Source organism: Vigna unguiculata, chromosome 10 (genome assembly GCF_004118075.2).
Source record: "Vigna unguiculata cultivar IT97K-499-35 chromosome 10, ASM411807v1, whole genome shotgun sequence".
Classification (NCBI taxonomy): domain Eukaryota; kingdom Viridiplantae; phylum Streptophyta; class Magnoliopsida; order Fabales; family Fabaceae; genus Vigna; species Vigna unguiculata.
In genome coordinates, this window is record NC_040288.1 from 31,103,161 (window position 1) to 31,130,822 (window position 27,662).

Consider the following 27,662-nt stretch of genomic DNA (forward strand, 5'->3'; position numbering starts at 1 on the left):
TTGATATAAACATTTTTAGTCATATATTAAATTTTATTTCATTAAAGAGGAATTCTTTTTGTTTTTTGCTTAAGCCTCACGTTCTTATCAAAGTTGATATCTTTGTGACAAATTTTTCTTGACTTATCAATCTTATTGATTGTGGCATCTCTATTATCAATTTTTTATCAAAGATTAAAATACCTTAGTGGTAAATCTTTACTTAACTTATCAATCGCTAGATTATAATGTCTCTCATCCATTATGTGTTCTCTGATTTATTTTTGTTGTGTATCTTAAAAATTCAAATTCAAAAATCATCTTACTCTTTCTTAATTAGGATCGTATCATAAAATAAATATTTTAAAGTTTGAGCAAACTGAAATGTAACATTAGAAAAAAAGAGAGGAGGATTACGTCACTTTGTATTTCAAGAACTAGATTAAAACAAGAGGAAAAAGTATAAAATATTACGCATACATAATTTTAAAGATATCAACCTAAGTAAAAAATATTTATTTCTATTAGACATTCATACTAATAGACAAATCAAATTAGTCTAAAACTATTACAATAGACATATTTACAAAACTATCAAATGATCCTTCCAATAGATGACATCTACAACCACCAAATACAATATCATAGAACCAGTTTTAATACATTAAGATCTACAAGCAAGCATGATTGTTTTAGAGAATGGACTTCCTGAACACATGCAGATTCACCTTGTTATCAATCTTTTTCACTTCAATCATCTTGTCATTTTGAAGTGATATCTAACATCAATATGTTATGTCCTACCATATTGCACATGATTTGACTCAAAATATTGCATTCAAAATATTGCACAAGGTAAGTAAAAAACATTTAGGTCAACCTAAATTTTTATTCTAGACTACCCTATACAAAACACAAATGTCTATTTTCAGATTCTCCAAATCACATATATACTACAAATCCTGAAAATAATTCAGAAAATGAATTTAAATTACGATTCCAGAAGACATAATCCGATATAACTCAATTGTATAATAGATTTGTTAAAAAAGTTATAAAATATGAAGACGCAGCAAAATAATGGGATAGAGGATGCAACGTAAATTGAAACCAAAGAAATAAATAATCCACATACATGCAGTGTAATAATATTTTTTGGAATCTTCTTAGAATATACATTTATTTTTATGTCATACTGCAGTATACTTCGATATAATTTTATCCAATAATTTATTTTCTTTTTTTTTCATGTCTATGATTTTGCCAAATTTTATTATTTTTCTTTTTTACTTAAGATTCTTTTGATAAAAGAATGCAATATATTAATAAAAATAAAATACCACATCCAAAGAAAATTCCTGTCTTTTTTCTCATGATTTGAAGGACAGGGCATCAGTCTACAAAGAACATCCCACACGAGGTTGTTGTCATTACATCCCACGTAATTATAATTTGATTTCTCTTTTTTAATCTAATTTTTATAATTTCAGAAATGAAAAATAAAACTAAACCACAAAATTAACTAAAATATTACAGTTTAGAAAAAGAAAAAACTAAAATATTCCAGGACCACATTCAAACCCTCACGTAGTTTCCATGGGAAACAAGATTAGCAGTCTCGAATACAAGCACACGCACACACCCAGCAGAGAGAGGGAATCTTGAAAATGTCATGGTGAATGGTAAAAGCTGTACTAATAATGAATTTTACAAAACTTGTCTATTGACAGCATAACATTTGGGATTTATGAACAAGGAACAAATAATTTAACGGACAAAACAGCTCTATGAATAACTCAATGGAATCGTACTTTCAAGTGAGTTTACGCCATATCCCTCCCTTGACTGCCGTTAAGCACTTCACTCGTCGGAAAACGAAACCAACCTTTGGAGGTCTTCCGTCAACAAGTGAATTTTCATATATCTCTTTGCACTCTTGGATGACCTTTTCAACAAAAATGACATTTGTCAATTACAAAATCAATCATTTCACCAGCCTTCATGAAATAGTTTTACTTGGATGAATCTTCAATTAATATGTTATGGCCTCCTCTTAGAAGTTGGGACTAACTGATTCCCTCCCATAAAGATTCCCACATAAATAGATTCACCAGAATTTAAAGTACAAGCCACTTTCAATTGTTAATTTATAGGTTGGGGAATATCTTCAATGAAGAAATTCATGCATTAAAATCAGAACACTAACGAATTCCAGCAGTCAACTTGATTACAAAAGAATAAACCAAACCAAAATATGTGCTTATCTTGAAGATATTTCTTGAGTTTAAAGTAAAATTTACCTCTTTGGCATCTTTCCGAGGAATGCCTTCTCGTAGATTAACAAGTTTCTCAACAACTTCAGGCTGCAATAGTAAAAAAATATGTTTATCCACACGATAGAAATCTTCATTAGTTTTGAAATTCGAAGCATATAGAACTAGTAGAAGTAAATTTTCTAAGCAAAAAGATAAATTATGTAATAACTTGAAACCCATCCCAAAGAATATTTCGGACTGCTTAAAGAACTCGTACTTTCGTTTGAAAAATGCAAATATTGAAATTAGATTAGGCAACATGATTTTACCGGGCAGTCAGGTTGATGTTCAAGTATATTTGTATAGATCAGTGTGAAGGTATCCAGGCTCTCTGCTGAAGCAAGTTCCCTCAAGTCACTAAGTACACTCACTCTATTTTCAACTTTCTAATCCAACATGAAGAAATTAGAGTAAGAAACTTGAGCTGGAAGTCAAGATTAGAAGAAATGGAACTGGCATAATCTCCACGTTAGAGAGCAACAGTAAGAAAAGTTATACAAGGAACTTACAGAAACACTGATATGTTCCCTAAAGAAATCCATGATAACCTCCTCATCTAGTCTCATCCGTTCTATAGTTTCTTCCTTAATATAATTTTTCTGGAATTAAAATATCAGTGAGATAATCAAGTCAAATAAATACAAAGCTCTTGTTAAAAGAAAATCTGCACAATTTTAGTTCATAAATAAAAACAGCAACTGATTTTATTGACAACAGAACCTGTGTTAAGAGATGATCAACATAAACAATCACTGTTTCTTCCAGGCATGCTTCAACAAATCTCCTAAAAGATCGTTCTTCAATATACCTTAAATATATGAGTAGTTGAAAGTTAGTTTTCCTCACAAATAATATATTTAACAATAAAAATTCAAATAAATGCAATAGAAGTCATTCGCACTTACAGAAACAAAATTCAGATCTTATACAACGGAAATTTTATAGCTAATCTGCTATGAATAATTTAAGAATATTGGAATAAGATATGACAATAAAAAAAGGTAAACAATAATATACTGAGAGAAGAATAAAAACAAGTATTGCCACCAAAAATAATCCCGAAAAAGGAAACTAAATTCCATCAGATAGGAGAATTTAGTGTAAGACTTGTGTTAGATATAGTTTGATATTATTAAGATATTGTTAGATATTGATAACGACAATATCAAACAATATCTTCTATTTAATCTTTTTATTTTCAGTTACTCTTTTTACTTGTACCTCTCTCTATTATAAATAGATTACCCTATGTGTGGTTTATACACAAGGGAGATTAATCTCAATCCCTATCTTCTTTATTCTCAACATGGTATCTAGAGCTTAAGGTTTTTTTTTTTCCGCTATCGCTGCCTCCACCTCTGCCGCCACCGCCGCTGCTGCCACCGGAGCCGCCGGCGCCACTGCCGGCGCCGCCGCCGGAGTAGTCGCCGGAGCAGTCGCCGGAGTAGTCGCCGGAGCAGTCGCCGGAGACGCTGCCGGAGCCGCCGCCGAAGTCGCCACCACCGTTGTCGTCACCGGAGTGTTAGTTCCGACCGGCGACCATACAGTTTTGATCATCCCTCACGCGCCATTCGAAGCCGCGTGTCTTCCAGTTCCTCTATGGCGTCTTCCGCTGCCTCTTTCTGTTCTGAACTCTCTTCTGTTTCATCCGATATACTTGTTATGTACAACAAATTTCTCAAATGGTATAAGGATCAACAGTTTTCTAGTTCCACTGCATCTGTTGCTCACACAGGTACATCTTTTGTTGGTCTGACTCAATCTTCTTCTCCTGGTCCTTGGGTTTTTGATTCAGGAGCCACTGATCATATTACTGGTAACAAATCTTTGTTCTCTTCTTTATCCTCTACTAATCCTTTACCTTCTCTTACACTCGCTGATGGTTCTAGAGTCTCATCTCATGGTGTTGGCACTGTTAAACTTTTTCCTTCTTTAACCATTGATAATGTTCTTTATGTCCCTGGGTCTCCTTTTAACCTGTTGTCCATCAGTCGCCTAACTCGTTCTCTTGATTGTGTTGTTTCTTTTACCAACAATTCTGTCTGTTTACAGGATCGGAGTTCGAAACAGGTGATTGGCACAGGATATGAGTCTCATGGTCTTTATCATCTTGTCCCTCTACACACATTGGTGCAGTTATGGAGTCTCCCTCTCTTATTCATGCTCAGTTTGGTCATCCAAGCCTTGCCAAGTTACAACAGCTTGTCCCTGCCTTGTCCAAGTTGTCTTGTTTGGATTGTGAGTCGTGTCAATTAGGCAAGCATACTCGTACTTCTTTTCCTCGTAGTGTCACACGTGATGCTTCGTCCCCTTTTGCCTTGGTTCACTCTGACATTTGGGGTCCTAGCCGCGTTAAGTCTACTTTAGGTTTTCAATACTTTGTTACTTTCATTGATGATTACTCCAGATGCACTTGGTTATTTCTAATGAAACATCGTTCGGAATTATTTCATATCTTTCAATCTTTTTTTAATGAAATTAAAACTCAGTTTGGTGTTTCTATTAGAGTTTTGCGTAGTGATAATGGCCGTGAATATCTTTCTCATTCTTTCAAACAATTTATGGCTTCTCACGGTATTCTGCATCAAACTTCTTGTGCTTATACCCCTCAACAAAATGGTGTAGCTGAACGTAAAAATAGACATCTTATGGAAACCACTCGCACTCTTTTAATTCATGGCGAGGTTCCTGAACATTTCTGGGGTGATGCCATTCTTACTGCCTGTTATGTCATTAATCGTATGCCTTCTTCGGTTTTAAAGAATAACATACCTCACTCCATTTTATTCCCTCATGAACCTCTTCATCCCTTACCTTTAAGAGTTTTCGGGTCTACATGTTTTGTTCATAATTTTAGTCCTGGTCTTGACAAGCTTTCTCCTAGATCACATAAGTGTGTTTTCTTAGGGTTTACAAGATCACAAAGAGGATACAAATGTTTTTCTCCTTTTCTTAACCGTTATTTTGTGTCTGCAGATGTCACCTTTAATGAGTTCTCCCTTTATTTTAAGAGTCAATCTTCACCTCTGACTCCATCCAATCCTGACAACTCTTCTAATACCTTTAACGTTCCTATTGTTTGTGACCCTCTTACTGTGTCTTCTTCACCCTCGGTTCCTGCTCCACAGTCACCTGCTCCTCCACCACCTCTTCAGGTTTATAGTCGCCGTAATCGATCACAACCACCACCATGTGACTCCACTCCAGTGCCAACTACTCTGTCTCCTCCGGCCCTGACACCTGAGTCTGACCTTCCCATTGCCCTCCGAAAAGGTATGCGTTCTACCCGTAATCCCTCTCTCCATTATATTGCTTTGAGTTATCATCGCTTGTCATTACCTTTTTATACATGTCTTTCCTCTCTTTCTTCTGTGACCATTCCAAAAACTGTCCGTGACGCTTTAGCCCATCCTGGTTGGCGTCAGGCCATGGCAGATGAATTAAGTGCTCTTCATAATAGTGGAACTTGGGAACTGGTCCCGTTGCCGTCTGGGAAATCTGTTGTTGGTTGCAGGTGGGTGTTTGCTATCAAAGTTGGACCTGATGGTACTATTGATCGCCTCAAAGCTCGTCTTGTAGCCAAAGGTTATACTCAAATTTTTGGGTTGGATTATGGAGATACTTTTTCCCCCGTGGCAAAGATGGCTTCTGTTCGTTTATTTATCGCCATGGCCGCTCTTAAACAATGGCCTCTTTATCAACTGGATGTTAAGAATGCTTTCCTCAATGGTGATTTGCAAGAGGAAATTTATATGGAGCAACCTCCTGGGTTTGTTGCTCAGGGGGAGTCTTCTGGGATGGTATGTCGTCTTCGCAAATCCCTATATGGCCTAAAACAATCTCCTCGGGCTTGGTTTGGAAAGTTTAGCAATGTTGTTCAGCAATTTGGTATGACTCGGTGTGAAACAGATCATTCTGTCTTTTATCAACACTCGAGTGTTGGATCTTGGCAAACTCAGATATTTCTTGGGTATTGAGGTGGCACAGTCCAATGATGGTATTGTTATATCTCAGAAAGTATGCCATGGATATTCTGGAGGAAACTGGATTGATGAGTTCAAAGTCTGTTGATACACCCATGGATCCCAATACTAAACTTCTACCAAATCAGGGGGAGCCTATATCTGATCCTGAGCAGTATAGACGATTGGTTGGGAAATTGAATTATCTTACCGTTACTCGTCCTGACATTTCCTTTGCAGTCAGTGTGGTAAGCCAATTTCTTAATTCTCCATGTGAAGATCATTGGAATGCAGTCATTCGCATCTTGAAGTATATTAAAAAATCTCCTGGAAAAGGATTGTTATATGGTTCTAATAACCATACAAGAGTTGTTTGCTATTCAGATGCTGATTGGGCAGGATCTCCTTCTGATAGAAGATCTACATCTGGGTATTGTGTCTCCATTGGTGGTAACTTGATCTCGTGGAAAAGTAAGAAACAGAGTGTTGTAGCAAGATCTAGTGCAGAAGCAGAATATAGAGCTATGGCCTCAGCTGCCTGTGAACTTGTTTGGCTCAAGCAATTGCTTCAAGAGTTACAATTTGGAAATATTACTCAAATGACACTTGTATGTGACAATCAGGCTGCCCTTCATATTAGCTCTAATCCTGTCTTTCATGAGAGGACTAAACACATTGAGATTGATTGTCATTTCGTTCGGGAAAAGGTTATGTCTGGAGACATCAAGACTGAGTTTGTTAACTCAAGTGATCAGTTAGCAGATATTTTTACGAAATCTTTACGGGGGCCTAGAATTGATTATATTTGTAACAAGCTTGGCACATACGATTTGTATGCTCCAGCTTGAGGGGGAGTGTTAGATATAGTTTGATATTATTAAGATATTGTTAGATATTGATAACCACAATATCAAACAATATCTTCTATTTAATCTTTTTATTTTCAGTTACTCTTTTTACTTGTACCTCTCTCTATTATAAATAGATTACCCTATGTGTGGTTTATACACAAAGGAGATTAATCTCAATCCCTATCTTCTTTATTCTCAACAACTTGTCTTTGGCTGTTTAGTTCAGAAGTCTTTGTTTTGGTATAAGACATGGCTACAAACATACAAATTCACATGTATTATGTACTATGAAATAGAATATATTTAAATGTGAATTTTATTTTCATTTTTATTGTGTTAACAAACACACTAAAGTGCATGCAGCACCGATGTCTAAAGCAAGAAGGCCTTTTACTGTAAGTGAGAATGGAAGAGCTTGACAGCAACTATATTTGGATAATCAAGATTAAACTTACTTAAAGATTAAATGAGCACTTAAAAACTGCACATCACTTTGTTCTAATCTCAATCATCCATATAAATAAAATCGTCAACACTTTGTGCTTGCTTCTATTACTCTGAAAATAAATATACTCTCACTTGTTGTGAGCACAAGAGTGGTGGTGGGGAATTTCCATCTCATGCTATGATATAATATTTTTGCATCTATCTGCCATGTACAATACAGGATCAACGAGTTTGACAACCCTGCTAAACCTTAGAAGTTTAGCAGTCTATAAAAAGCGGATGTGGATCCCTGCTGAACAGGTAACAGTTTCTACAGAGATACACGAGAAAGTGCCACAGCACATACGGAAAATTAAACAAGTAAAATTACATAGACAAGAAAATATACTCACATTTTAACATCGCCAAAATAATCACCAAATGTTGCGACCAAGTACTCAGTAACCTGCCCCTCACTCCATTCTGATAAATGCAAAGAAATGAAAACTCAAGTTTTGCACCAAACAAGGTGCTAAAGCATTCAACTAATGATGTACAAAAGGAAACATAGTAAATTTTACAATGAGGATAATGTACAGGATAATGATTGATAATAGTACAACATTAATCAAAATATGCAATTACTTAGCAGCAACTATCAAGTACAAGAAGTGTAAACTGGTATTATCACAGGCTTTAAAACACTTGACAATAATTTGCAACCTATTATATCTTGAAGTTAAAGACAGTGTGCATTTCCTATTTAATTATATGAATGTATTGCAGGAAAGTACAGTTCCAAAAATAGGAATACTGCTAAAAGAAAAAAATCCCAGGTAAAAGTTATAAGCATAAACCAGAAAGACCCACTAGTTAATTGTAAAAACTTATTTTACCTTTCTGGTATAGCTTCACCAGTAACTCCTGGACACCAGGATCTTCAAATATCACACTAACAGTTTGATGCACAGCTTCCTATCACCAAGAAGAAATTCAATGTATGAGAAGTCAAATTTCTTCCAAGTATAATATATTCATAAAAATTGTAATTGCAGTGAACTTATGTAAAATGAAAACTGATATGTAAAATTTAGAAATAAAACATCTGATTTTCCACTTTAAGTCATGGCTTCAAATCCTAAAGGTTTTATAGATTTACTCTCCTGAAACCCCACTAATTAAAGACTCGTGCACTGAGTTGCCACCTTTTATTACGAAGCTTTGTCACATCCATTTTCCTTTATGTTAGTTGGTTTTTCCTCTTTTGCTCTTATGTTTAGGAAAAATCATTATTGTTGCTCTTTTTGTAATCTTTTATCTTAATTAATTCTCCGTTTTATCAGATAATAATTAGTATAATCATAGAAATAAGGAGTCGATCCCTTGTAACCATGAATTAGGAACTTTTTATAAATTAATATATCATATCTTTGTTATTAGAGAGGATAACTACTCTCCTCAATTTAGTGTATTAATTATTTTTTCTTAATATAAATAAAACACTCGTGCCGTCTCCGAAACACAGTTTCAGCTTACTGATTCTCTCTTCCCTAGAGTTTTACAATAATAATCAAAATTATAACAAAAATAATAACCAGTACCCAGATGCACTACAGATCATTGGTCCACAGCATTTTTCACAAACTTGGCATACAAAGATTTACAAACTGTAATTACAAGATAATAAAAAGATATAAACAAAATACTTGATGAAATGATAACGGCATATATATAGAGTTAGCCATATCTGTCATACACAACTCTTGATCATTTCTAAACAACTACACAAATTTGTCATGCACTTGGATAAACAGAAACACCTGCAAGAAACTAACTAATATTTGGCATTTGGCTTCTATTTTTGTTTTTGAAACCATGGTCATTTTAAATTAGTGGAATTTCCCAAACATACATACAGTACAAGGGAATGAGTTTTTTCTCAATTGATTTTTTTGCTAACGTTGTCCTTTGATTTTGCTCCAATATCAACTGTCAAAGAAGTTTCTTTATCCTCCAAACTTATAGTAATTTCATCTCTTAATCATAATGCAATGATTTATCAAATTATAATTTATAATATATGCATAAATGGCTGTGATCTACTATAGACCGATGATCAATTCTGTATGTGATTAAGGATCCTCAACTTCAAGGATTTTGACAAAATATCAATCAATTTAAAACCTTGGTTTATATCATTTTGAATTTCACAAAATGAGGCATATGTGGTTTCCAATCCACAATCATGCGATCTCATTATTTGTATCAAGTTAAAATATCTGAGATTATTAAAATAAGTGTGAAGAAACAGACACATACAAATAAGTTCTTTTTGAAGAATAAATGTTTTTTGAAGTTGAAGAAGATGAATGTCAATTAAATGCATCAATATTTCACTGAATAATTGCTTTACCAAAACAACGCACTCGAGAAACATATTAGAATAAAAAATTGTACTCTCTTCCATACCTTAGCAACGTCAAGAAAACCCTTACAGGTATCTTCAAAATTAACCTGTAGTGAAACAAAACACAAACACATAAAGTCAAGAAAATGATTGGGAAATTTAATCATAAGTATGACAATCAGGTGAGTTTTAGACAATTTCAAAAGAACCAAAATATTAGGAACAGAACAGGAAACTGATGGGTTTCATCATTGGTGATTAACACAATTCAACTTGGTGATACCCAAGTGGAAGAGAAGCAAGCAACATCAATCTATAATTCTTAAAAAGCTCAGTTAGTTGGGCTAACCAGCACCAGTTCCACCATAAGTAATTGACAATCTTAGTTCTGAAACAAGGCAATTTTTTTTAACCAAACTAGGTATGCAAAAACATCTACACAGATTGCAACCCCAACTAGGTTGACACTCCAAACTATATCAATTATTTGCACCCGTCAGATATTGTTAAGATATTGTTAGATATTGTTAATCATAATATCAAATAATATCTTCTATTTACTCTATTTATTTTTAGTTATTCTTTTTAGTTGTACCTCTCTCGATTATAAATAAATTACCCTATGTGTGGTTTATACACAAGGGACATTAATCTCAAATCATATTTTCTCTATATTTAACATGGTATTAGAGTCATAGTTAAAACCTATCCTAGCGAGATTTTTTGGATATTTTGTTCCACCCGCTATTGGGCCGCTAACGAACCACCCATTTCTAGACCTATGCACGAGATTTATATACCTCGGCGTGAGAGAGGTGTGTTGGAAGTCCCACATCGACTAGAAATAAGCAAATTTCATAATTCCCCATGTGAAGATCATTGGAATGCAGTCATTCGTATCTTGAAGTATATTAAAGGATCTCCTAAAAAAAGGATTGTTATATGATTCTAATAACCATACAAGAGTTGTTGTTATTCAAATGTTGATTGGGTAGGATCTCCTTCTGATAGAAGATTTAAATCTGGGTACTGTGTCTCCATTGGTGGTAATTTGATTTCGTGGAAAAGTAAGAAATAATGTTGTGGCAAGATCCAGTGCAGAAGCAGAATATAGAGCTATGTTGCTTGTAAACTTGTTTGGCTCAAGCAATTGCTTGGAGAATTACAATTTGGAGATGTCACTCAAATGACACTTGTGTGTGACAATGTTGCCCATCATATTAGCTCTAATCTTGTCTTTCATGAGAGGACCAAACACATTGAGATTGATTGTCATTTCATTCGAGAAAAGATTATGTCTGGAGACATCAAGACTGAGTTTGTTAACTAAAGTGATCAGTTATTAGATATTTTTACTAAGTCTTTACAGGGACCTAGAATTGATTATATTTATAACAAGCTTGGCACATACAATTTGTATGCTCCAGCTTGAGGGGGAGTGTTTGATATTGTTTGATATTGTTAAGATATTGTTAAGATATTGTTTAATATTGTTAAGATATTGTTTGATATTGTTAAGATATTGTTTGATACTGTAAAGATATTGTTAAGATATTATTAGATATTTTTAATCACAATATCAAGCAATATCTTCTATTTACTCTATTTATTTTTAGTTACTCTTTTTAGTTGTACCTCTCTTTATTATAAATAGATTATCCTATGTGTGATTTATATACAAGGGAGATTAATCTCAAACCCTATTTTCTCTATATTTAACAGCACCATACCTTAATTTATTAAAAAAATCAAGAAAATAAAATAAATACAAACCAAGAGGGGGCCTCCAGTCTCCTAAACAAGGTAGTTGATATTTGCATATTGATAGTAGGGAAGGAGGAGGAAGGAAGGTTATTGTTTTTTATGTGGCTGACAATTTTGGGCATTCCATGGGTGTCTTGAAAGGAAGTTAAGAGTGCACTTTGGAGTAGGACCAAAGAGAATCAGAAGGAGAAATATTAAAAAAAGGTTGAATTATGGAACAGAATTCAAATGTTGATCAGGAAGGCACAATTCCCTTTAAAAACAAAGTTGCTACTGTATTGGGAGGCATTATAAGAACTTTCTTATAAGGCAATTATTACAGTAATAGTTCTAAATTAGTAACCAAGTACTAAATTAGTAACCAAGTAGATGATGTGAATGATGGAGTTGTGCAAGACATGGTTCAGCAGGCGGGCTAGCTAAGGGGAGAACAAGTTGTGCAAGCTTATCTGGTATTAGACACACACCAGAAACAGAAATAACAAAGGAGGTAGTTATACAAGCTTACCCAGTGGTATGATATAGGAGAAGAGGACATAATGGGAACAACTATCCATTTTTATGATGGTTTTGGGAGAACCTAGGATCTGGGTTTTCCATTTGTAAGAACTTAGACTCATCAAGAATAATATCTCCCTTATACTATTTTATTCTATATTAATTATTTAAACAGTTTCAAGAAAATCAAAACTATTGTGGATAACGATGATTTGGCCAAGGGAGGTTGTGCACATTGCTAAGTCACTACTTGTTGAATATAGTGAAATGATATTAGCTTTACCCTGCTCAGGTGCATTTGCCCATTCTTAATGTTGCACTCTAGTTTTGTATGTGTTTTCTCTATTGGTGCTAAGATGAATGATTGACCTTGCACAATGAACTCCAATCTAGTGTTAATTTCTGATTTTCTGAACTACCATTTCAGCTGCCACTGGTTTTGCACTATTTTATTATGCTATTTGCTGCACTTTTCATTCCATATGTTGGTTCAATTTTAATTCTAAGATAGTTTTTCTATTTCACAGTTTTCAAGGTTATTGAAGCGTCATTTCCATTCAGTCCTTTGGTTTATAAATTTCTCAGTCTCGGTTTTTTTTCTTCTCTTATAATTCTCTTGCCTTGGCCTTTAATACGTTTTCAATCTTAGTTTGAGAAGCTCTGATTGGTGCTGTTCTGTTCTTGCGTCCAGATTAGAATACTTTTCATTTGATATATGCCATTCAGAAGTGTTGAGCATTGTTCCATTGTCCCTGCAAGCATCAATTAAGCATTTGATGTTCGATCATCTTTTCATTGTAACTCTTGTTTTATCTTAGTTAAGAATGCATTTTATTTAGGTTGGCCTGCAGTTTTAGATTCTGTTTTGCATCATATTAGCTATAGATTGCATAGTAGTTGGCCAATTAATTTTATGTTTCTCTCAAGTCCTTGGACAGCCTTAGTTTCTCTCAATTAATTTTGTGCTGCACATTGTTATAATAGTCTAGTTTTAATTTTCTCACGGTCATTGCATTTTATTTGCTTGCTATTTTCTGTTTTCACTAAAAACCCCCAAAACATGTTCTCTTGCATTCAATTTAATCATTGCATTGGCCTTATACTACATTAGTAAGGTGATTAATTCAGTTTCTTTGGGATAGTTTAGGTGACAAAGCTGTTACCAAGGAATAATCTCTCTTGTGTAGAAAATAGACATAAGATACTGTATTTATAATAGAGAATATGGGCTAAACCCAAATTACAGATAATGGATAAAGAGAAATAATAACAAATAAACAGAAGATAAAACATAAGATATCTAATATATCTAACACTACCAATTATCCAAGTCATTCAATGGAGCATGGACTAAACATAGAATCCTAAACTTGAGAGCCAATTCTTGAGAAATACGTCATATTTTGGTTACAATTTTGTTAATAATTCAGTGCAGTGTTATGTTCTTTTTTGAGGATAACAGATTGATAAGAAAGTAAAGCACATGCTTTCTCCTCATTCACAACATGCATCAATGAAAGAATATACATAACTTTCCCAACAAAATTTTAAGACTGTTCCCAAAGACCATGTCAATAACCAACAGTTGTCATGTTAATGAAATTAAGAAAAACAACAAAATCAAAGAAATTCAAACCTGATCAGCATAGTTCTGTGGGAGGGCTTCTATGGTGCTATTACTTAGCTCCATTGCAAGGTCATAGCAACGCAAATTGTTGTTAATCTAAAAACGTTATATTGAATGTCATGTTAACAAAAAGCAATCCTGTGCTGAAATAATAAGCCAATACTTCCAAAAAGAATTACACTAACCATAGCGCATAAAGGTTCCAGACCAATTTCAGAAGCTGGCTCTTCAAGTCTCTTCTTTTCAGCTGCTTGAAAATCAATCATTACCTGTAAAAACACATAGTATAACCTAGGATACAAAGCTACCGATATAAGCAATAAGCACTACATGTTATGCTGTGAGGACCACTTTATAATTTCTGGTGATATCCTCCCAGTAATGATGTGTTACACTCAAGTCTCAAAAACTAAGTTCTCTCCAGTTTACCTTTTTTTTCCTAGAGTTTAATTTTCGAACAGATAAATGTATAATAAGCATGTTATGCTACATCTATATCTTATCCGATATTACCTGAATGGTTGCCAGGGCAATTCTGTATAACATGAGATCAGTGCTATTATCCCGAACAATTTGTACTTGCTCACCAAGTATCCTGAAGAGATCAACAGCAGCAGGGGTATATAACTTCCCATCTTCAGTTTTCTTTGGTGGCTGTGTTCTATCTGCCTCTAAAATGTTCAAGTACCATTTCTGAAAACATTAAGAATAAAGCTTAGTCCTTTTGTATGGTAAAGAAATTACCCAAGAAACATCATAGATTACTAAAGCTAAAAGATAAGCAAGATAGTTAGGATTACCCTAGTTGTAGCTTGCATTCTCTCAACATAGGAGTTCATTAGAGGATCCATTGAACCACTCTCAGAACACACTTGGGCTAGAGACTCATCAACTCCAAGCCCAATCAGATTATCTTGGTATTCAACCACCCAACCAGTTACCTGTTTCGTAAAAAAAATAAAGAAAAACATAAGCCTGGGTATTTCTTTTTCCAGGAAAACATTCAGAGCAATAGAGTATACTTATATTGATTCACACACACACACATACATATATATATATATATATATATATATACATATATATATATATAGATATGCATATATATAAATATATATATATATATAAAAACATATATTGTTGAGTCAGCACATAGTCAATGTCAGTCAGTTATGCTACAGGCAAAGTTGTCAAACTCGAGAGTTTACGTAAACTCGTAAGAGCTTAGTAAACTCAACTCGTAGAGTTAACTTGTAAGCTCCGAGTTTACTTTCTATAAAAAAATTATAAATATCATATTAAATCAAATATTACAATAAAATAATTAAGCAAAATAGTTAAAGAAAATAAGTTCAAACAAATACAAGTTCAATTACAGGTACTCTATATTTAACAAATTAACTACTTTAGGAGCATTTTTACGTCTATTTTTAATAAATGGAATACACTTAGAATGCTCTCAATTAAAATTAAATTTGATTCATTCCTAGATATACTTTAAATTGATTGCTAATTTCAGTTTTATATTACAACATTAAAAAACATATTATACAATTATTAAATAACTAAAAGTAATCCCTAACCCTTAATTAAAAAACCTAATATATAATATAAAATATATTACCTTTCATAAAGCTAATAAATGGAATACACTTAGAATGCTCTCAATTAAAATTAAATTTGATTCATTCCTAGATATACTTTAAATTGATTGCTAATTTCAGTTTTAAATTACAACATTAAAAAACATATTATACAATTATTAAATAACTAAAAGTAATCCCTAACCCTTAATTAAAAAACCTAATATATAATATAAAATATATTACCTTTCATAAAGCTGTAGCACACCACCTAACAAATTAAAACCCTTAATCCCTTTCCCCAAAAGGGTGCGGTGCAGCAACTGACAAGAAAAAAAGACACACCTTTTTGGAATAGAAAACAAGAACCGACACTTAGCTAGAGAAGAATGAAAATGGAGACCACCTCGGCGACACGAACGACTGCGCGACGACGGACAACACAGTGAGCAAGTGGTGGCACGACGAGCAACAAGAGCGACAGTGACACAATGAGGAGACAATCGCGCGTTGAAACCTTAATCTAATCTCAACGAGTTTTTCTTTTAGTTTCTAGTTTCGGACACCAAACAACTATTGTTGATGCCATTTTTGGTTCAAAAAATTTCTCCTTTAAACTCGCCAACTCGACTGCAAACTCGCGAGTTTGGGCGAGTTAACCAAGTTCACCCCCGATTCTACCGAGTATACACCAAACGCGAGTTTGCTTCCGAGTTAACTCGAAAGCTACGTGAAGGAACGTAAACTCGTCCAAGTTAACGAGTTAACTCGCAAGTTTGATAACCATGGTTATTGGAATTCATTGCATTATCCAGTTGCCATTCTGTTATGACAGCTGGAATGGATCAAGCTTCAGTCTAACTCCATAATTACGCTCATGGTAGGCATCACTATCATTACATAAAAATTTTATGAAAAAAAGAAAAAGAATAGTAAAACATAGGGAGACCACACCAAACATGATAAAATTACATTGCACACATAGAAAAAATACCTATTATGAAAAAATTAAGTAATTAAATCGGTGGAAAAAAGTAAACCAATGCAACACCTAGTTGCTCAGTAATCAAATTCAACAGCATATCACGAGATCTATCATTAGCTAACTCTCTCACATTCCAAAAAATCTTTAAAACTCATTATTGCATTTTAGAAGTCCTGGCTTTGGTAGATTCGTATTAACTTTCTTTGGCCTACTCCTACCATGTTTCCTTGTACTTTGAATTGGCTCATCATCCTCTTCGGTATTAGAATCATCCCTCTCATCTCATCAAGCATATTAACCCCTTTAGAAGCTAATTTCAATTCTTCCGCAAACTGAGCTCCAAAGATCTCTGTGTGTAATCAATTCATTTTACAACTTGACAAAATTTCACTTTCTTTTTTCTCAATTTCTTTGACTTATTTATGGTAATTTGAGCTTTCAAAGCCCTATCATGGCTATAGATCCTTTTCTTAGTTGGCCTCTGCATCCAAATTCATGTGCGTTGATACCACCAGATCAGCTTTCTCAGGCAAATTCCAGACAGTACTCCAATCACCTATGCCTATCAAATAACAGAAACTTGACTAACAATTTTCTTGTGTGGAGACAATAGGTTGAACCTATTCTCAATGGATGTTGACTTCACCAATTTGTTATTAGTCCTAAGATCCCTCCACAATTCCTTTCTCAAACCTATGGTCATGAAGTCGTTGTGTTATCAATGTTTTAATCCTACATACATTCCACAACTCCAGAACTGTCAGAATGTGTGGATCAATATCAAAACTTCTATTAAAAGCCTTTTGCTCAATTTGTTGCCTATGTTATGTTGCTCATCAAAATGTTCAATACACCATACAACAGTGACCAATACAAAGTTATCTTCAGACTTATTTAGCTAACTCAGTACCACCTAAACTGTCTAACAACTAGTATGTGGACTTAGGTGCCACTCATCACATTACTGTGAATCATCGAAATAGTGAATGAAGTTCCTAACACTAACAATGAACATGTATGCCTAGGGCATGGTCCAGGTTTTCCTACTCCCTATAATGCTTCTACATTGCTTCCTTCCCCTTTCTCATCTCATCTCAAACTTCATCTTAATTATAACTTAATTGTTCCTAAGATCAATAAAAAAAACTAGTTATTTTTATTCAATTTGCCAAGGATAAATCTACTTATTTTGAACTTCATCCCACTCAATGTCTCATTAAATCTCCAGTTGATAATCTTGTTCACCTTCAAGGTGTTTTGGGTCAAGCAGGTCTCTATGCTTTTTCTCATCTTCGTCAGCCTTTCTCGAAATCTTCAAGTTGTTTGATGCAGACCGCCACAATCAAATAAAATAAGGATAGAAAAGAAATGGAGTGAATATGGGAATAGTATTATTTATCGCTGAAATCTGTAAAAAGAAGAACATGCTCTAGAAAGGATACTTCCTTCTACTACCCTAGAGCAACAATTCCTTACAAAGTAGCATAACAACTACCCGGTCCCACCATACAACGTCAAAAAGCTTTCCCCCTCCCCATACTCTCATACTTCTTAATAAAAGGGATTTTATTCTCTCTATAACTAACTTTGCCAGCTCATTATTCCTTTTTGCTATATCTGATCTTTTCCCTTTTCTTTTGTTAACAATCTGCTCTTTGCACTTTGTGACAATCCTTTCCTCTAGCCCAATGCTTACTGCTTGATCCCTATTAGTGTTCATGGCTCTTCTATGACAACTATACTTGCTACTATAGGATATTAGGTTTTGCTTGGAGAAAATATTACCTTGTGAAAAAGCAAGAAGCAAAATGTTATTTGGTCATCTGCTAAAGCTGAGTATAGTGCAATGGCATCCCTCAGCTATGAGCTTATATGAGTAAAATGGTTCCTAAAGAATTAGGTTTTTGTAGCATTCGCAATGAAGATGTATTGTGATAACCAAACTAGTCACCACATTGTTTCCAATTCAATGTTCTATGAGAGGACCAAACACATTGAAAGAGATTGTCATTTTATTTGAGAAAATTTGTCAAATAAAATTATCAACTTCCAAATGTTTTAACAAAATCCTTAACAGGTCCTCGGATTGAATTTATTTGCTCCAAGTTTTGCACAAACAATTTGTATGCTCCAGATTAGGGGGCATTTTAGAATAAATATTGTTAAATAGGATTTATTGTCAGATATTGTGTGCTTTGAGCTGAATCTAGTTCCTAGATGTATCTCTTAGAATTCTCTTCTCTTCCCTCTCATACATTGTATATGATGTATCCAAAATGATTATAAATATGAAATCCTAAGAGAGGGAAACACACGCTGTCAAAATTCAGTCTAGTATTGCCGTGTATCTTTCTCAAGTATCTAAACTCCAAGCCTCTACCCTATTGGCATCATGTGTTTCACAAACAGCATACCTCAAAAATGGACTACCCTTTATTTCTTATATTTGATTTTTCTTGAAGCAGAGAGGCGCAAGCAAAAAGAATAAGGAGAAGAATCTTCTTCCTTTCTCATCTCCCTCATGACATACAATCCATTTAATGTAACATTACATAAAAAAAATAGTTTAATACAGATGAATTGGAAGGATAGTAACTTATTTTCTCATATGCCACAGCCTTGACTAGTTTGAGGCTGGCTCTCCTTTATCCAGGAAAAATATGACATTCTATGCAAGTGATAACATGTTATGCATAAATAACAACTCCAGAGAAATACCTTTAATATCTCAATATTCGTTAATTCATTGGCCCTATCGCTGAGCAATCTTAGCATCTGAATAAACCTCTCAGTGTAAAGATTTACCATCAATTGGAATATTTCATATCTGCCAGAATTAAAAAATTGAATTAGAACAAAAGAAACATGTACATAAAGAAGCCTGTTGTAAATAGCAGGTTATTAAGATAAAAAAAATGTCCAATATCTCTATAATAATTAGGAAAAAAATTTATTTAGATTCTTCCGGTTTATTTCAGCATATCATTTATTTACTTTTTTTTAACTTTTGGTTATTAGAATGTAATGTGTGATTGATAAATAATTCTATTGCCTTCTTAACTACAGTCATTGTCATTGAGGTTAGTTGTGGAACAAAAAGGTGTGCCCCACTCACTGCTGCCACATATAGGGTCGTCAGGACCTCTTGCGGGGTGGCATCTTATTTAACTTTGGTTTGGTTCCAATGCCAAACAGGTTTTCCCTTTTACGAATCAAAGTGATAAGAGTTGAATTTTTATTATCTCTTTGTTTGTGTGTTTTCCGATGTAAGTATGAAAGCTTTTAAGGAGGAACTAGATCATTTGAAAACAATGAATCAATCAATGACTAAATCATCTACGTTGTATACCCTACCCATGAAAGGTAACAGTAAATTCAATACAATTGAACCTTTGTCTAAGAGTGTTTAGATTCTTGATTCACAAACAACTGATCACATGACTCCTTTTCCTAAGCTCTTCAATTCGTATGTTAAATTGCCCAAAGAACAACTCATTAGAATTGCAAATGGCGATAGGGTACTCATATTCAAATCTGGGAATATCACTTTAGAATGATCTATTGTATTAGAAGAAGGATGTCTTACATGTCCCAGAACTAACCAATAGCCTTATCCCTATACAAAAGCTTACAAACGGTTTGAATTGTTCAGCAACTTTTTTTCTCTTCTTATTGTGTATTTTAGGACCTTGACATGAGGAAGACAATTTTAATTGCCAAGGAGTAAAGTCAGTTGTACCTATTGGAACTCAAGGGCCAAATCAAACACAAAGGTCATAAGACAATAAGCAATGTCAGAAACAAGGATAAATTCTCAAATATGGCTTCATCATAAAAGACTTGGGCATCCCTCTTTCAACCTTATAATATCTTTGTTCCCTCATTTGTGCATTACCTAGTCTATTGAGTCTTTCAAATATGATAGTTGTCTACTACCGAAGCATCATCGTGCATCTTATCCCTCATCTGGTAAAAAGAGTATTTTTCCAGTTGACAGGATTCATTATGATGTTTGGGGACCTATTTTAGAATCTATTTCTGGAGAAAAATGGTTTGTAACTATTTTGATGATTAAACTAGTGTAATGTGGACATACCTTATGAAAAGTAAATCTAAGGCCTTCCAATTTTTTGTTAATTTTGTCCATCTTTTCCAAAATCTATATCACCATGGATATCACCTTTCAGGAAACAATCCTCTACCAATAAATGCTTGTAATATTAAGTGAATAGAGTAGTTTGACTGCGGTACTTGAACATGGACTTAGGATGTGTTCCACAAAGAAGCCAAGACAAGGTCAAGGCAGCACTAAGAGAACAGAAGGATACCCCAAACAATGGTTTTGTTGGACAGTGCTAGCTTAAGTTCTTCAAATGATCATTGGTTTTTCTTTTTTCTATTTTAAGTTGGGTTACTTTCACTACAAGCTGAAAACTATGCCTCAGTGGAACGTTGTTAAGATATATTATAATAATAAGGAATGTGGGGGCTCTGGGCTCAACCAATTAGTATAAGTAATGACTGAATATTAAATTTAAATTTAAATTTAAATGTGTATAAGTAATGATTTGATTGTATTAATGACTGATTCCCTTTACACTCCACTATGTTATTAAGGATATACACACACGTGTATCTCTGAGACACAACATTCTCATATCTTTCTCCTCCTAACATGTATTAGATAGAGGTAGGAGGTCAAGTTATGACTTGGAACCATTCTAAGTAACTAGTAAAAGATTTTGTTCTCAATCTCTCACATTTTCTGTTATTCCTTTCTTTCTCTATCAACTTTCACAATACTCTCATATTTCAAAAAAACCTACTCACTAGAAAAACTAATTTGAATTATTTTAAAAACCTTTGATGATATATGTTGAGAATAAAGAAAATATGGATTAAGATTAATCTCCCTTGTGTATAAACCACACATAGGGTAATCTATTTATAATAGAGAGAGGTACAAGTAAAAAGAGTAACTGAAAATAAAAATATTAAATAGAAGATATTGTTTAATATTGTGGTTATCAATATCTAACAATATCTTAATAATATCAAACTATATCTAACACTCCCCCTCAAGCTGGAGCATACAAATCGTATGTGCCAAGCTTGTTACAAATATAATCAATTCTAGGCCCCCGTAAAGACTTCATAAAAATAGTTGCTAACCGATCACTTGAGTTAACAAACTCAGTCTTGATGTCTCCAGACATAACCTTTTCCCGAACGAAATGACAATCAATCTCAATGTGTTTGGTCCTCTCATGAAAGACAGGATTAGAGCTAATATGAAGGGCAGCCTGATTGTCACACACAAGTGTCATTTGAGTAATATCTCCAAATTGTAACACTTGAAGCAATTTCTTGAGCCAAACAAGTTCACAGGCAGCTGAGGCCATAGCTCTATATTCTGCTTCTGCACTGGATCTTGCTACAACACTCTGTTTCTTACTTTTCCACGAGATCAAGTTACCACCAATGGAGACACAATACCCAGATGTAGATCTTCTATCAGAAGGAGATCTTGCCCAATCAGCATCTGAATAGCAAACAACTCTCGTATGGTTATTAGAACCATATAACAATCCTTTTCCATGAGATTTTTTAATATACTTCAAGATGCGAATGATTGCATTCCAATGATCTTCACATGGAGAATTAAGAAATTGGCTTACCACACTGACTGCAAAGGAAATGTCAGGACGAGTAACAGTAAGATAATTCAATTTCCCAACCAATCGTCTATACTGCTCAGGATCAGATATAGGCTCCCCCTGATTTGGTAGAAGTTTAGTATTGGGATCCATGAGTGTATCAACAGACTTTGAACTCATCAACCCAGTTTCCTCCAGAATATCCATGGCATACTTTCTCTGAGATATAACAATACCATCATTGGACTGTGCCACCTCAATACCCAAGAAATATCTGAGTTTGCCAAGATCTTTGGTCTGAAAATGGTGACAGATATGTTCTTTCAACTGAGAGATGCCATGGTTGTTACTCTCTGTAAGAACGATGTCATCAACATATACTATCAAGTAAACACATCCAGCACTCGAGTGTTGATAAAAGACAGAATGATCTGTTTCACACCGAGTCATACCAAATTGCTGAACAACATTGCTAAACTTTCCAAACCAAGCCCGAGGAGATTGTTTTAGGCCATATAGGGATTTGCGAAGACGACATACCATCCCAGAAGACTCCCCCTGAGCAACAAATCCAGGAGGTTGCTCCATATAGATTTCTTCTTGCAAATCACCATTGAGGAAAGCATTTTTAACATCTAGTTGATAAAGAGGCCATTGTTGAAGAGCAGCCATGACGATAAATAAACGAACAGAAGCCATCTTTGCCACGGGGGAAAAAGTATCTCCATAATCCAACCCAAAAATTTGAGTATAACCTTTGGCTACAAGACGAGCTTTGAGGCGATCAATAGTACCATCAGGTCCAACTTTGATAGCAAACACCCACCTGCAACCAACAACAGATTTCCCAGACGGCAATGGGACCAGTTCCCAAATTCCACTATTATGAAGAGCACTTAATTCATCTGCCATGACCTGACGCCAACCAGGATGGGCTAAAGCGTCACGGACAGTTTTTGGAATGGTCACAGAAGAAAGAGAGGAAAGACATGTATAAAAAGGTAATGACAAGCGATGATAACTCAAAGCAATATAATGGGGAGAGGGATTACGGGTAGAACGCATACCTTTTCGAAGGGCAATGGGAAGGTCAGACTCAGGTGTCAGAGCCGGAGGAGACAGAGTAGTTGGCACTGGAGTGGAGTCACATGGTGATGGTTGTGATCGATTACAGCGACTATAAACTTGAAGAGGTGGTGGAGGAGCAGGTGACTGTGGAGCAGGTACCGAGGGTGAAGAAGACACAGTAAGAGGGTCACAAACAATAGGAACATTAAAGGTATTAGAAGAGTTGTCAGGATTGGGTGGAGTCAGAGGTGAAGATTGACTCTTAAAATAAAAGGAGAACTCATTAAAGGTGACATCTGCAGACACAAAATAACGGTTAAGAAAAGGAGAAAAACATTTGTATCCTCTTTGTGATCTTGTAAACCCTAAGAAAACACACTTATGTGATCTAGGAGAAAGCTTGTCAAGACCAGGACTAAAATTATGAACAAAACATGTAGACCCGAAAACTCTTAAAGGTAAGGGATGAAGAGGTTCATGAGGGAATAAAATGGAGTGAGGTATGTTATTCTTTAAAACCGAAGAAGGCATACGATTAATGACATAACAGGCAGTAAGAATGGCATCACCCCAGAAATGTTTAGGAACCTCGCCATGAATTAAAAGAGTGCGAGTAGTTTCCATAAGATGTCTATTTTTACGTTCAGCTACACCATTTTGTTGAGGGGTATAAGCACAACAAGTTTGATGCAGAATGCCGTGAGAAGCCATAAATTGTTTGAAAGAATGAGAAAGATATTCACGGCCATTATCACTACGCAAAACTCTAATAGAAACACCGAACTGAGTTTTAATTTCATTAAAAAAAGATTGAAAGATATGAAATAATTCCGAACGATGTTTCATTAAAAATAACCAAGTGCATCTGGAGTAATCATCAATGAAAGTAACAAAGTATTGAAAACCTAAAGTAGACTTAACGCGGCTAGGACCCCAAATGTCAGAGTGAACCAAGGCAAAAGGGGACGAAGCATTACGTGTGACACTACGAGAAAAAGAAGTACGAGTATGCTTGCCTAATTGACACGACTCACAATCCAAACGAGACAACTTGGACAAGGTAGGGACAAGCTGTTGTAACTTGGCAAGGCTTGGATGACCTAACTGAGCATGAATAAGAGAGGGAGACTCCATAACTGCACCAATGTGTGTAGAGGGACGGAGATGATAAAGACCATGTGACTCATATCCTGTACCAATCACCTGTTTCGAACTCCGGTCCTGTAAACAGACAAAATTGTTGGTAAAAGAAACAACACAATCAAGAGAACGAGTTAGGCGACTGATGGACAACAGGTTAAAAGGAGACCCAGGGACATAAAGAACATTATCAATGGTTAAAGAAGGAAAAAGTTTAACAGTGCCAACACCATGAGATGAGACTCTAGAACCATCAGCCAGTGTAACAGAAGGTAAAGGATTAGTAGAGGATAAAGAAGAGAACAAAGATTTGTTACCAGTAATATGATCAGTGGCTCCTGAATCAAAAACCCAAGGACCAGGAGGAGAAGACTGAGTCAGACCAACAAAAGATGTACCTGTGTGAGCAACAGATGCAGTGGAACTAGAAAACTGTTGATCCTTATACCATTTGAGAAATTTGGTGTACATAACAAGTATATCAGATGAAACAGAAGAGATTTCAGAACTGAAAGAGGCAGCGGAAGACACCATGGAGGAACTGGAAGAGACGCGGCTTCGAATGGCGCGTGAGAGACGATCAAAACTGTATGGTCGCCGGTCGAAACTAACACTCCGGCGACGACAACTCAGCAACGATAGTGGTGGCAACTCCGGCAGTGGCTCCGGCGGCAGCGGCGACGGCTCCGGCAGCGGCTCCGGCGACGGATCCGGCAGCGTCTCCGGCGGCGGGGCCGGCAGTGGCGCCGGCGGCTCCGGTGGCGGCAGCGGCGGTGGCGGCAGAGGCGGAGGCAGCGATAGCGGGAAAAAAAAACCTTAAGCTCTAGATACCATGTTGAGAATAAAGAAAATATGGATTAAGATTAATCTCCCTTGTGTATAAACCACACATAGGATAATCTATTTATAATAGAGAGAGGTACAAGTAAAAAGAGTAACTGAAAATAAAAAGATTAAATAGAAGATATTGTTTGATATTGTGGTTATCAATATCTAACAATATCTTAATAATATCAAACTATATCAAACAATATAAAAAGCACATGTCATACCTAATCAGGGAGAAATTACAGAACAAAGCACATCAAAAATATCAAAATGACAGCTTTAATTAGCAGAAAGTTTGTTCAAAAGATGTGAAGATTGAAAAGGTAGTATATTCAATGTAGAGCAAACCTTGGAGGAAAGCAGGGGGCTACGTAGTCATAGACATCTCCAAGCTCTTCACCAATCTATATGCCACTCAAGTAAAAAGGTCTATAAGTAATAGAGAATAATACTGGACTTCACGTACAGAAAGCTGAAAATGATGATATTTTGAATAATTACATTAACAATTGTACTGTAAATAAGAGATCACGACAAATATGGAATTCCTTCATAGCATGCATCACTTGGTATAATTTAATTGACAAAAGGATAGGGGGGAGAGGGTGAGTCAGAACATTTATTATTAAACTTGAGATTAAAATTATACAATATAACTTTCCAACCAATAATATATCAACTTATACAAAAATGAATATATTAAGTGAAACAAGATTCTCGCATTGCACTTTCACTACTAACAGCTTACTTAAGGAGTATACTCGACAATTAAAATTTTAAGTGGGATATGGAGAAGATACCCCATTTAAAATGGAATATGGAAGCCCTTCCGCATTCATTTCCAATTAAAATATAAGCAAGTTTCCTCAAATCATAGTTTATAACACTTAACAATATGGTTTCATAAGGAATGGTCATTACATTTTGGTAAACTGTTTATAATGCTGTTCTTCCAGAATGGAATCCATTCTTTACAGGTGAAGCCAAGTGGCAAACCCAATTGTCCAGTCTTTACCAAGCATAAACTTTAAAATGCAATGACTAGCTAAATGTTATACAAGTCCATCATATACCCAACCCAATCTTATTGAAATATGAGCATTTATTGATAGTTTTAAATTAGACTTAATTGATTAAAGCTAATTGTTTCTACCATGTAAACAGGATATCATCTCATGAATATCTGAGATATTCCAACACTTTTCAAGTAAACGTGTATGTATCATTTTGCCAAGATTATCAAATATATAGTTGAGCCAGGTATCCATAGGCCTAATTCAAAATGTCTGGAGGTTGATCATTGAGTATACAAATGATTTTGCAATCTGCCTAACAGAAAGTTATAAATGTTATTAGAGTATACAATGTTATAAATGCTTTTACAGAAAGTAAAAAGATCAGAAGCTAAAATTTAGTCAAACATACCGCTCGTGCTTCCTCTAAAGCTGCTTTCAAGTCCTCAAACACATACTGGTTCATAAATGAAATTAACAGTGAGTTGCATAGAGAATAAAAAATTTACATTGGTGCACAAGCAAGTCAGTGTCTTCATACTTGTAACAGGAAAGGGAACATGTAGAACAGTAATATTGACTAACCTCAGTGAGAAGCTTGTTAAACCGTCCTTCTACAGTCTTCCTTATTTGTTCATAGCATTTATCCTTATAGCCTTTCCCCTGAACCTTTAGTTTTTGCTGTGTCAAATTTTTTGAAGAAGCCAATGAGCTTGTCGATTTTCTGTAATTTATCAATGAACAGAATTTTTAGTATGAGGGTAGGGTGGTTTGGGGCTTTCCTGACAGATCAACATGGTATACAGAGTAAGAAGAAAAGAGATGAAGATGTTGGGAAAACAGTTAAAAAAATGAGCACATGTCTCATGAAAAAACATGCAGGTATAACAGAGAAATAAGACAATTTTTTTAATTTCATGGGAATGAATAAGAAAGTTCTAAAGTATGCCATACTAAATTTATATAAGTTTTTTCAATATGTTTCATATGTAACATTGCAACTGGTACATGGATTGCTATTATTAACTTAAGCAAGCTAGTAGCACAGCTGTCAATGGCAAGTGACGGCCCATGGCAGAGGCCAAACATCCCCCATCGTATCATGGTAGATTGCAGCACAATCAATGCAGTAGAAAGCCGAGCAATGTTAGAAAATGTAAAATTTAATAAAAGTAATCATAAAAATTAAATAAAATTACTGAGTAGCTTATATCAAGAACATTTTAGGCAAATAGTTCAAAATAAAAACTTGAAATTAAAGAAATAGTGAATTTTCACATTTCTCAACAGGGGAAAAAGGAATAAATACATAAATAAATCAATAAAGTCTCTTCTCAACAAGTAACATGTACCAATTTCCTTTTAGAATAAAATATTTTTCCAATAGAGTGAGTAAAATTGAAATTACCAGGAAAATCAAGCATTGACTAGCAAAAGCTAGAACACATTATTATGCAATGGTGAGAAATAATGTGACCAACGAAATGTCAAAGACAGACAAGCAATGTCTGGAACAAAAATGATCTAACGCAAATTTCACCGGACTCGATGGCCAAAAA

The 27,662-nt window shown here is 34.8% G+C and overlaps 1 protein-coding gene across 1 annotated transcript in view; it reads right to left on the reverse strand.

The window, feature by feature from the left end:
- Positions 1–1,515: 1,515 nt before the first annotated feature.
- Positions 1,516–27,662, reverse strand: part of LOC114166883 (exocyst complex component SEC6) — a 42,633-nt gene continuing 16,486 nt past the window's right edge. Inside the window, exons 11-26 of the mRNA XM_028051761.1 lie at positions 26,689–26,827; positions 26,516–26,560; positions 25,439–25,494; positions 19,116–19,224; positions 14,630–14,770; positions 14,343–14,522; positions 14,015–14,098; positions 13,839–13,925; positions 10,003–10,047; positions 8,430–8,508; positions 7,947–8,016; positions 3,015–3,102; positions 2,804–2,893; positions 2,564–2,680; positions 2,280–2,342; positions 1,516–1,924 (exon numbers count right to left, since the gene is read on the reverse strand). Coding sequence (XP_027907562.1) covers positions 1,793–1,924; positions 2,280–2,342; positions 2,564–2,680; positions 2,804–2,893; positions 3,015–3,102; positions 7,947–8,016; positions 8,430–8,508; positions 10,003–10,047; positions 13,839–13,925; positions 14,015–14,098; positions 14,343–14,522; positions 14,630–14,770; positions 19,116–19,224; positions 25,439–25,494; positions 26,516–26,560; positions 26,689–26,827 — 1,525 coding nt within the window. The 3' untranslated portion in view covers positions 1,516–1,792. The remainder of the gene's footprint in view (positions 1,925–2,279; positions 2,343–2,563; positions 2,681–2,803; positions 2,894–3,014; positions 3,103–7,946; positions 8,017–8,429; positions 8,509–10,002; positions 10,048–13,838; positions 13,926–14,014; positions 14,099–14,342; positions 14,523–14,629; positions 14,771–19,115; positions 19,225–25,438; positions 25,495–26,515; positions 26,561–26,688; positions 26,828–27,662) is intronic.